The sequence below is a fragment of the Rattus rattus genome, chromosome 8 (assembly GCF_011064425.1).
Source record: "Rattus rattus isolate New Zealand chromosome 8, Rrattus_CSIRO_v1, whole genome shotgun sequence".
NCBI classification, from domain to species: Eukaryota; Metazoa; Chordata; class Mammalia; order Rodentia; family Muridae; genus Rattus; species Rattus rattus.
In genome coordinates this window covers 17,837,739-17,849,890 of record NC_046161.1, presented here as the reverse complement: position 1 = coordinate 17,849,890, position 12,152 = coordinate 17,837,739, and the positions used below count along the sequence as shown (strand labels likewise).

Below are 12,152 nucleotides of genomic sequence, written 5' to 3'. Positions count from 1 at the left end.
GACTCTCACCTTCTTGTGATAAACCCTCATAAGAATGCCTTCACACAAGAACACACACCTCCATGTGACCAACACATACAGACGCACACACACATACCACCTCTATCCTCAGGCTTGTATACACCCCCACCTGCCCACTTCCTAGCTCTTAGGGAAGCAGACTTGGCACATCACCCTTGACAAGGTTCCAGTTTGGGGATTACCAACCATGGGATAGCACCAGCGACAGACCTGAGTTCCAGCCCATCCCTGGATGCCCATGTCTGTCCTTTGAGAAGAAGCTCTATGGCAAGCATACACAAGAGGTGCCAGAGGCTTTCTGTGGGTATACAGTGGGCTTGTCAATGCCTGATGGGGTGTGTGGACTCTTGTTTGGTGTCTGGGGCTCCAGAAGCCATAGCCAACAGGTAGGGTTAGGATAGGAAGCAGGGACCTAGCTCTCTGTATAGAGAGCACTGACAGATAAACAGGGTACACAGCCCCCTATAGGCTGCTGGTAGCAGTGGGTTCTTGCCCAGAGGGACCAATGGCTCTGGTTGAAAGTCTAAGCTCCACTGTTCAATGCTCCTGAGCATGGGACACTCACCGCTGGGCTTCAGGTACTTTTTGGCATGGAGGTAGCTCTCAAGCATACGTTCGTTGAAGAGCATGTAGCCCATGGGCTCTGAGATGATAATGTCCACTTGCTCAGGCAATGAGACCTCCTCTACTTTGCCAGGGATGACCACGATGCGGTCTGTCAGATTGTTACTCTTCACCAGGACCTGTAGGAAGTGGGAGAAGGCTCCCTGTGCTTGCTTGGCATAGGCCCTGCTCAACCCTTCGGCTCTCCCAGGCGCCAGCGTCCCTTCTGCTGTGGGAAGTGCTTACTCCTAGAGCTGGCAACTTGTCTTTCACACATAATGGGCATAGTAGAGTGGTGTATGTCCAGTGGGGCTAACATGGTACAAGAAGGAAGAGGCAGTCTCAGAGGAGACTGAATGAGCACCACAGGTCTGTGAAGGAGCTGCAGCAAGGTGCACAGCTCCAGGAAACACCCAAGCGCAAGCTGGCAGCTCCCCGTCTGTATGAGCTGTAGGCTGTGGGAGGGGAGCCAATCTCATGCATGTGTCTACAGAACAGTGAAAAGGACCTAGAAGACTCTCTGTCTGGTAAAGGACCAGAGTAGTAGAGAGCCAGGATTAAGGAAACACAGCTTTCCACTCTTCTGCAGCTTTTCAATTCTGAATGTGAAAATGAAGTTTTCCATTGAAAACAAGGAGGGGGGGGGGTGGCAAGATTACAAAACAAAATGTCATGGTGCTCTGACAGGCTAATTCTCAGGACAGTTTAGGTGTATGACCCGGAATTCACACCAGGGGGCTGCTCTGTTGCCACTCTGGCCCTGAGTGTATCCTTGTGGATGTCTGGATCAGTGGCTAGTCACTGTTGATTTGCTACCCCAGTCTCAGTGCCCACCCCCGCCCGACCCCAGCGGTAACCACTTGGTTCTAGAGACAAAGACCAGCAGTGATGTCCCCAGGTTTCCCGGGGGTTCTCAATGGGTACAAATGGGAAGGAAGGCTTAGAGCCCTGCAGACACTGACCTCGGCATGCTGAGCCATGGTGCTGGCTTCCACTGCGTAAATTTTCCTGGCTCCTGCTTGAGCAGCAAAGAATGACAGGATCCCAGAGCCACAGCCCACATCTAGAACGATCTGAGGAAATGGTACATGAGGCTACAGATGAGCCAGCCACCACACTGTTCATCACAGACAGTAACAGCAGAACTACTGTCTATCAGCAAAGTACTTTCAGAGGGCTGGAGAGATGATTACTCTCACAGAGGACCCAGGTTCAATTCTTGTCACTCACTCACAGCTTACAACCATCTGTAACTGCAGTTTCAGGAGATCTGATATCCTCTTCTGGCCTCCACAGGCATTGAATGCACACGGTGCACACGGTGCACATACACACAATAAAGTTAAGTACAATAAAAATAAACCTTAAATGTTAGTGCACTTGCTGCCAAGTCCAATAAGGTGGGCTCCAAGCTCTGGGACCCACATGGTGGGAGGACATAACTAATTCTTCTCAGCTGTCTTCTCATCACTACACACATTTTTTTTTTTTTTCCTTCCCGGGAGCTGGGGACCGAACCCAGGGCCTAGCAAGCGCTCTACCATTGAGCTAAATCCCCAACCCCACTACACACATTCTCAAAAAATAAAGGTACTTTGAAACCATTTTTAAAGTTTTAATTACTAACAAAACAAAACAAAACAAAAAAAAACAAAAACAAAACAAAAAAACCCAAAAACCCAAAACAAACAAAAAGCATTGCTGTAAAAACATGCCTATAACCCCAGCACTGAGAAGGTTGGGGCAGGAGGACCAGCAATTCAAGACCAGCTTGGATTAACACAGTGAGACCCTGTCTGAAGATTAAAACATGGCTGACCTGGGAAGCACAGAGAAGTAAAAGCCTGGGAAGCATTGGAAGAAATGTCCATGGTGCCAGAAACTCACCATCCTTGCCCACCCACCTACTGAGAAGCTGCCCCTTGCAGGCTTGGGGTCGGCATAGAGATAAAGCCCCGGGCCAGGCTTCTAGGAAGAAGAGCCTGGTCTTTATGCTCAGCCCCAGTCCCACAGCCTGAAGATGACTGGAGCACTCCGGCACAGGCTTCCAAGAGAATGTGGGGATAGGCTTTTGGGGCGTTGTGTCCTGTGCTGATGCTAACTCCAACCCCCAGAAGCAGCCTTGGCTGGGGCAAATGAATGGCCCAGAGGTGAGGGCCAACTGAGATAGGGCAGGAGTTTGGCATAATGCTTCAGGGTGTGGCTGTGTGGAGTTGCTTCCACTGAGCAGAACAAGGAGAGATGTTTCTGGGTGTAGGTGTAACACTGTGCCGGACCTAAACAGGTGCCATCCCTGGGAGGGCTGAAATGTCACCAAAAGAGCATATGCTCTGAAGGCCCCAGGCCCTGCCTGGACTCAAACCAAGAAAAAAAACAGTAGTGGCTGAGTGAATTTGGCCAGGAGGCCTGTGAGAATGCTCCAGAGAGAACTCCTTTAGGGCTTAGAGCGCCTGGGGTAAAACATAACTAATGCCCGCCCAGATGAGGAAAATCCAGAGCGGAGCCCATACATGCTGATCAGAAGCTAGGTATAGAGTACCTATAGTATAGAGTACTATAGTACCTATAGTATAGAGTATAGAGTACCACACTCTTGGTACTGAGTGGGCTCACACAGGAGGACTGTGAGTTAAAGGATAGCCCAAGGTCATAGTGAGAGGCAGTCTTAAAAGGAACAGAATGAAAACACAAGCTCTCAGTTCCTCAAAAGGGTAAACAAAGCCACAGGATAAGAAGGGAACTGTTTTCTCTGTGGAACACAGAGACACTAGATGGTGCATGGTGCTGAATGTCTGTAATTCAAGCACTTGGCAAGTGGAAATAGTAAGTTCAAGGCAAGTCTGGGCTCTCAGACAACCCTATCTTAATTTACCCTCTACACCATAAAAGAGAGAAGAAAAAAAAAGGACCCCAAAGATGTCCCTACATTCACAATGGGATCATATCCTTATGAGGCAAAACTGCATTCAATCTGCCTTACCTAACATCTCAGCCTTGCCTGGCTGGAGGAACAAATGTTCAAAACAGATACACCCACAGCTGGGCCAAATCATTCAACAGAAAGCCTGATTATCTCACACAATTGACTATAAGACCTGAGGTTCTGCTAGAGCCTGACAAATACAGAGGTGGATGCTCACAGCTAACCATTGGACTAAGAACTGGGTCCCCAATGGAAGAGTTAAGAGAAAGGACTGGAAAAGCTCAAGGGGTTAGCAACCCTATAAGAAGAACAACAACATCAATCAACCAGACCCCCCAGAGCTCCTGGGGACTAAACCACCAACCAATGAGTACACATAGAGTGATCCATGGCTCCAGGTGCGTATATAGCATAGGATGGCATTGTCTGGCATCAATAGAAGAAGCCCTTGGTCCTGTGAAGGCTCCATTCCCCAGTGTAGGGGAATGTCAGGGTGGTGAGGTGGGAGTGAATGGGTTGGTGGGAGGGGAAGTACCCTCATAGAAACAGGGGGAGGGGTCATAGGAGAGAGAGGTTCCAAAGGGGAATCCAGGAAAGGGGATAACATTTGAAATGTAAATACATAAAATATCCAATTAAAAAAAAAAAAGACCAAAAAGACTGCATATTCACTGGGAATAGCAGCAGCTCCCCAAGCCCCATTTTATTTAAGTCTCACACAGTTCAGGATGGCCTTGTCCTAACTTCCTCCTACTTCAGCCTCTCATGTGTTGGGACTTTAGGTAAGCACCTGGGACCTGGGCTGAATAGCAGTGAAGTATGGGGAGTAGATGGTATTGGGGATAAGGTCAACAGGCCCTCAGGAGGCCAAGGTAGGAAGACTAAGTTTAAATGCATTGGACAACACAATGGGGCATTATATTACAACTGTTCCCCACCCCACACACAAGAGCCATCAGAAGGGTCCTACCCTACCTTATGTTTGGAAGAGGGGTGCTAAAAAGGTCAAGACTATGTGGACAGGTCTTGCTGGATTTTCTCACCAAGCAATTAGCACGCCATCAACAGTGGTGGCAGAAAAGACCTGGGGTCTAAGTTCAGACAGATGGGCAGAGCAGGGGCCATAAGCTCCAGGAAGTAGTGAGGCAGGCCCCTCCCCTCTCCGACTGTTCCCAGTGTCTTCATCCCATCCTTTGGAACCCTCTCTGATCAGCTGGCAAGCATGCTTCCCTGAACTCTTGGGAGCTGCTTGGGTAAATAGCTGTCGGGGTACCCCACCTCAGGGCCTTCTGTCAGAAGACTGGGAAAGGCATCTTGGGCAGGCTGGCTGGCCCGTGACATTTAAAGTTGAGGGTAGAGCTTTATGGGTTAAACACCCCATGCTGTGGGCTCTCCACTCTTCTCTAAGTAGATGAGATGAGAACTGAAGCGGCTGAGAGGAGGCTGGGGTATACTCCCACTGCGGAGCTCAACCGCTTCCCAAAGGTGCCAGCTGACTCAGCTTTTCCCCCTCCCTTTTCTCGAGAAACAGATTTGCTGTGTAGCTCTGATTGCCAATTTAGAGGTATGCCTGCCTCTTCCTAGATCAAAGGTGATGCTGCTGCACCCAGTTTTACAACACAGGCATTCAAACATCAACTTCTTTATCTAAAACTGTCTTATTTTTCTGCAATGCTACAATGGAAGTCAGAGTTTTCTTCATGCTAGGTAAGTGCTCCCAATTTTATAGTTAGTGACCTTCTTGGCAACCTCTCCTGACTGCTGGAATTAGAGCTAGGTTCTATGTAAAACTGGTATTTGTCTAGTATGCTGCAATATAGCTGAGGCAGAAAAAGTATGACCAAAGTCATGTTAGAAGGGACAGAAGTACTCTGTATAAGAAAGGAAAGAATCAACATGATTTTAACTAAAAGAAAATGGAACGGGGGATGGTGGTGCACACACCTTTAATCTAAGTCTCAGGAGGAAGAGGCAAGCCAATCTCCGAGAGTTTACGGCCAGCCTGATTTACAAGGTGTGCTCCAGGACAGCCAGAAGTACACAGAGAAACCTTGTCATGACTCCTCCCACCTCCACCCCACCCCCCAAAAAAGAAAGAAGAGGCTGACTTAGGACAACAGGTACAAAGGAGGTAACAGAGGTGGGAGGAAGTAGGCCTCTCCCAGCCCCTCAGGCACCTGCAGACTCGGCTCAGCATGCTTCCCATTCTGAGAGCTCACCTTGTCCTTGAAGTCGGTGTGGTTCTGCAGGATTGCACGCTGGTAGGTGCCTGTTCGCACATAGTCCTGCATCATGTTCTGCTGCTGGGACAGGTAGCCATAAAACTGGAACAGAGACACACCAATAGCACACAACTCACGGCATGACAGACTGCCACAACCCTGGCTGCCCTAAGATGGAGGGAGGGCCTGCCAGCATAAACCTCCCTTGGGAGGCCATGTACCCTCTGCCAGCCTGAACCCAACTGACAAGAGCCAGCTGCTCCAGAAGTGGGAGCAGGGGAACAGTCCCCAAGAGGAACACTTCCACTATCATCATGGCTGAAGGACACAGCTAGATGCCACCCAAGAGATCACAAAAGTTGTCATGGGTGGGATTCCAATATCTGGGGGCCAACTGTCCTATTTCAGGGCCCCAAAGAAGAAGAGGAATGGATGGAACAAAACCCTAGAGCTCAGAGCGCCAGGCAGGTGATGTGCGGTGTCTCTCTGTAAGACAACAGGCGATCAGGAGGCAGCGTGGCACCTGGCAGGGCCACAGGCTTGGGCATCAGGCAGACCTGGCTTTCCCATCGTGGCTCTGTTGCATAAGAGCTGTGTGACTTGGAGCAAAGTCACTTAACCTCTCTGAGCCTCAGTTTTCTCATCTGTAAAATGGGGACAATAACAGTTGTTGGGAAAGTCCAGTGCTTCTGGGCATGTAAGATTGCTTACACAGAGCCTTACACTCACCAAGGGTTTAGGACATGGCTATAGATCAGTCATTACTCTAAACACCTGAAGACCTGGGCTTCACAGATGAGGAAACTGAGGCCTAGCAAGTGGTAGACACCTGCTGAGGCTACACAGCTAGTAAGGGACAGAGCCAGGATGAGCACCCATGAGGGCCTACCCTGTGCTATGTGACCTCTTGTGGGAAAGTGCCAACTCACCTGGAAGTACTGCACAGCTGAGGACTCCTCTGTTCGCTCACTGAACACAGAGCGCTCCAGTGTGTGGCCCCGGCAGGTTTTCAGGATGTTGTAGAAAGAACAGAAATCTGGAAAGGGGGAGCCAGATCACTGGGAGGCCAGTGCTATACCCCTCTGGGAGAATCCCCTGGGCCTGGGCATTTGTCCTTCCTGACTGTCTCTCCTGCCTTGTCTACCTCCACCTTCTTTCCCCTCTGTACAGTGTTCCAATGTGGAGAAGAAAAGAAAATGAGCCTTCCAGCCACTCTGACAGGAGGGCATGACTGCAGGTGGCATGTGGTGAGGACAGGCCTGGGCACTCCTCCCAGACAACATCCCATGAAGTATGGAGAGCACAGGGTATCAATCAACCCTTAGGAACCAGCTCCATATCTGCCTGGAGCTTCCAGTAGTCTCTGGGATAGCACTGGACACAAGGGTCACCATCTCAAGGTTGGAGGAAGCAGGAGAGTCCCATGGACGCCAAAAAGCATGTGGCTGCTCACCACCCTTCCCTGGGACACAGTGTTAGTAAATTCTTTGAACTGATTCACACAAAAGTTACTCAAAGGCAGGAAGCGGAGATGGGCTCAATGGGCCCATGCCTAGCTGGAACTAGGAACAGTTGATAGTTGCAGGGAGAATCGGCATTCTCCTGGGATATGTATGTGATTTCTTATAGGTGGGCCATGCTGTGGTGGATGGCCCCACCCATAAGCATATGGACAGCAGAAACTGAACTGAGTGGATTATGTATACTGAAGGGGAGGACAGCAGGATGGAGGATGGCTCTGGGAGTCCTTAGGGGTGAGTATGTAAAAATGCATTGTATGAATGTATGAAATTCTCAAAGAATAAAAATACATTTTAGGGGTTGGGGATTTAGCGTGGTAGATCGCTTGCCTAGGAAGTGCAAAGCCCTGGGTTTGGTCCCCAACTCCGAAAAAAAAAACCAAAAAAAAAAAAAAAAAAAAAAAAAAAATTTTTAAAAAAAGTTACTGAGGAACTTAGAAAATGGCCATTAAATTATAGACCTAACAAAAAAGAAAAAAACCCCAGAGAATGGGCTCAATGGGTAAAGTCCTTGCTGGACAAGTGTCAGGACTGGAATCCAGATCCCTAGGACTCACACTCATGCTTGTGCTGGCCCAGCTGTAATCTCAATGCACCAATGCACAAGAGATGAAGATGGATCCTTGGAGCACGGGCTAGCTTGCCCAGCACGGCAAGAGTTCAAGCGAGAGGCCCTCTCAATAAATGAGGAAGGGTTTCTGGCCTCCATACTCATACCAACATACATGCACATGGTGCCTTAATGTGTGTACTCCCATACACACAAACATACATCTACACACATCATATACACGGAGTCATGCAAATTAACTAATAACTAATTAAAAGCCAACTAGGTGGACTGGGGAGATGGCTCAGAGCACTGACTGCTCTTCCAGAGGTCCTGAGTTCAATTCCCAGCAACCACACGATGGCTCACAACCATCTGTAATGGGATCTCATACCCTCTTCTGGTGTGTCTGAAGACAGCAACAGTGTACTCATATACATAAAATAATACATAAATCCTTTAAAAAAAAAAAAAAAAGCTAGTAGGCCTGACTGAAGCCCCAACACTGAGGCTGTGGCGGGAGGACTGCAACTGCAAGGCTATCCTGGACTGCAGTGACACACCATCTCAACCAGACCTACACAACAGAGTCGGCCTCTCCTGTAGCGAGGCCTTCCTCAACATGATGAGCTAAGAGTCCCTGAGACTGTGTACTGACTAGCTAGGCCCCAGGCCATACACACAGGCCACATTACCACATTACCTCCAGGGTTATCTATATACTTACCTATTTACTTACTCATTCATTTATTTACTTATTTATTTACCTGACTATGGTTGTTTTGGCTGCATGTATGTGTGTACTGCTCAGGTGAGAAGTCCCTGAGAGGGCTTTGAGTCCTCTGAGACTGGAATAACAGACTGCTGTGAGCTGCTGTGTAGGCAATGGGAACTGAACTTGGGTCCTCAGGAAGAACTCTTAACTAGGAGCCTCTCTCCAAATGCCCTCCCCCCAATCTATGTTATGTGTATGTGTGTTTTGCCTGCATGTGTGTATTTGCATCATTTGCATGACTGGTGCACACAGAAACCAGAAACAGGTTTCAGATCTTCTCAAACTGGAATTACACATAGTTGTGCACTGCTGTGTGGGGACAAGCACTATGTGTGGAAGAGCAGCCCAGTGCGTTTACCTGCTGAGCCACCTCTCTTGCCCCTGTGTGCAGATCTATGATCTAACTATGGGTGAGACTCCCTGGTGGTAGTGTCTCCAGCATCTCCTTAGCTGGGTGGCATGCTCCTTTAATCATGCACTCTGGAAGAAAAGGCAAACTGAGATCCAGTTTGAGGCCAGCCTGGGCTACACAGAGAAACCCTGCCTCAAAGAAACAAATAAAAATCAAAACAATCCCCTCCACACACACAAAACCCCAAAACCAAAGTTTCTCCTTACTCCTGTGTATGTTGTGTGTGAGAAGACATTTCATGCAGGGATGTGAGGTCAGAGGACAGTTTAGAGAGGTGGTTCTTCCTTCTACTTTTATATGGTTTCTAGGGATTGAATCCAGGTCATTAGGTTGTGCAGCAAACTATTCGTTAAACCATCTCTCCAGATACTAACTCTTTTCTTAACAATGAATTTGGGAATTGGGAGGATTACCTGGTGGGTAAAGTACTTGTCATGCAAGAATGAAGATCTAAGTTCAGAACCCCAAAAGTCACATAAAAATCTGATGCAGCAGCACTGTCTTTTACTCTAAATGCAGAGATAAGAAAATCCCCAAACTTGTGGGTCAGCTAACCTGGTGTGTGCAATGGTAAACACTAAGAGATCTCATCTCAAATATGGCAGTTGACGGCTGACAACCTGGAGCTCTCCTCACATGGATCTCGGCACAAGCAAACCTACATTCACACCCATGTATGCAAATTAAACTAGTCAACTTTGAATTGGGATTCCAGCAGACCCTTCTTCCCTGTTAAGAATACATTTTATGAGCTATGCTGTCCTATTAATGTAGAACTGCGTCTATTTAGCTCAGTTTACAACTCTTGTGTGATGAAAAGTTGTTTTTTTTTGATAGACAAACATGTAACCCAGGCCAGCCAGGAACTTGCTATGAAGCTGAGGATAGCCTTCCTGCCTCCACCTCCTGAGTACTGTGCAGGCCTGTGCTGGATGGACATGGAGCTAGGGCTTCAGGCATGTCAGGGAAGGTCTAATCCACTGAAATTTAAACTCAAATTTAAAACAATTCTTTTCAATTTTCTTGGAAGGTATCTCTTGCAGCACAGGCTCCGTTTCAGACAGCATCGACGAAGCTGACCTTATGATCCTGATGTTTCTGCCTCAACTCCCTAAGTGTTACGGTTACAAGGAAAAGGAAGGAAAGGGGAGAGGAAGGGAAAGGGGAAAAGAAAAGGGACAGGAAGTCTGAGGATGCCTGTGCAACAGCTCTCTACTAGAGGTAACCTCTTGCTCCTACAGTGAAGGCTCTGGGGAAAGCAGCCCCTCCCTGCAACAACCACCAGGCTCACCAAGCCCTCTACTGACCAAGACCTGTCACAGGCCTGGCCATAGCTTTCAAGGCCCCAGAGCTTTGCTCACCTGAGTTTCAACAAGCCATCCTGAGCAACTGCACGTGTCCCTCCCTCTCATGCCTAACGACAGGCCTGCTCAGAGCCCCCAGCAGCTTCCCTAATGAGAGTGGGACCTCTAGCCACGTCTTGGGCCCATCTTACCCCTCCTTAAGATCCAACCTACAGCCTGCCCAAAGCCAGACACAGCTGGAAAAGCTGGTCTCAGGCTTAATTCAACCACTTTCTGAAAGGCTTGGGCATGGCAAGAGTGTCAGATCGGCCCTTTGGAGAAAAGGACAAGGAACTGAGACTCAGAGCATCCACAGCCGCCAATGAGGGCGTCTGTTTAAAAGTACATCTTACTGAGGATGTGTCTCTTCATCGGGCTGGTTTCTCCTCCTTCCCATAGCAAGCAAGGGTCTTGCTATGAAGCTGCTCAGGTCACTTTCAAACTCTTGTGCTCAAGTGATCCTCACAGCCTAGCTTTCTGAGAGGCTGAGACAATGAACAGGCGCACCACACCTGGTCACAACTCTAACTTACTTTTGTCTTTAAGCAGAAATCCTTCCTTCTGCCTCAGCCCCTCAGCAGCTGGGACTACACATGTATGCCAAGGCACTGAGCATATGCCAGTGTACAGTGTGTGTGTGTGTGTGGGGGGGGCTATCCATGTGGAGGCAAGATGTCAGCTCTAGGTGTCAGGTGTCATTCCTTAGGAATCCACCTTGTTTTTTGAGATATTCTCTCTCTCTCCCCTGGAAGTCTAATAAGACAAGGCCTGCTGGTTAGTGAGCTGCAGGGATTCACCTGTCTCCATCTCCCTCACTCTGAGATTACCAGCCTGTACTACTAAGCCTAGCTTAGTGGTGCTGAGCACTGAGTTCAGGCCCTCATGTTTGTATGGCAACACTTTTATTAACTGACCATCTCTCCATCTCCTGGGCTGGATCCACCATGGAGCCAAAACACATACCGTGGGGTGTGGCGAACTGGATGAGGACGCTGTTGCAGCCCAGTGTGATGATGAAGGACTGCCTGCCCACACGGCTGCACTCTGTCTCTCGGGACACTGAGCACTTGAACACACACACATCTTCATCTGCAAGAGAGAGTGGGATGATGGCATGAGTGATGGAGCCCTGGTGACTGCCTTGCTTTAGCGGTGTCCCTGCCCCCCATCCTTTTGGCATCTCTAGATTCTTCTGAAATGCCTCATAACCACATTGAAGTGCTGTGAGTGCTGTGCCTACCTGTGTCTCTTTAGTAAAGAGGAGCTAAGGGACCCCTGTGTTGCAGAGACACAGCTAGGGTCCTCAGGAGCTCAGTGTCCAGTAAGTAGATGAAGAAAACATGTTCCCAGGGGAAGACCTGGGCACCCAGAGCCATCCTGTCCCTGTGTGAACTAAGACAGATGCTGAGAACATGGGCCATCCTTAAGAATGGTCAATTTGGGGGCTGGAGAGATGGCTCAACAGTTAAGACTGCTCTTCCAGAGGTCCTGAGTTCAAATCCTAGCAACCACATGGTGGCTCATAACCATCTGTAATGGGATCCGATGCCCTCTTCTGGTGTGTCTGAAGAAAGCTACAGTGTACTTATATACATAAAATAAATAAATCTTTAAAAAAAAAAAAAAAAGAATGGCCAATATCAGGTGCAAGAACTACTGACAAGTATTATAGAATGAAGGAAATAGGGGTTGGGGATTTAGCTCAGTGGTAGAGCGCTTGCCTAACAAGCGCAAGGCCCTGGGTTCGGTCCCCAGCTCCGAAAAAAAAAAAAAAAAAAGAAAA

The 12,152-nt window shown here is 48.5% G+C and overlaps 1 protein-coding gene across 3 annotated transcripts in view; it reads right to left on the bottom strand.

Moving 5' to 3' along the window:
- Carm1 (coactivator associated arginine methyltransferase 1) overlaps positions 1-12,152 on the bottom strand; it is a 43,074-nt gene that overhangs the window by 9,827 nt on the left and 21,095 nt on the right. For all 3 annotated transcript variants that reach the window (XM_032911424.1, XM_032911426.1, XM_032911427.1), the window contains exons 2-6: positions 11,333-11,458; positions 6,699-6,805; positions 5,767-5,871; positions 1,587-1,697; positions 587-764 (exon numbers count right to left, since the gene is read on the bottom strand). In XM_032911424.1, coding sequence (XP_032767315.1) covers positions 587-764; positions 1,587-1,697; positions 5,767-5,871; positions 6,699-6,805; positions 11,333-11,458 — 627 coding nt within the window. The remainder of the gene's footprint in view (positions 1-586; positions 765-1,586; positions 1,698-5,766; positions 5,872-6,698; positions 6,806-11,332; positions 11,459-12,152) is intronic.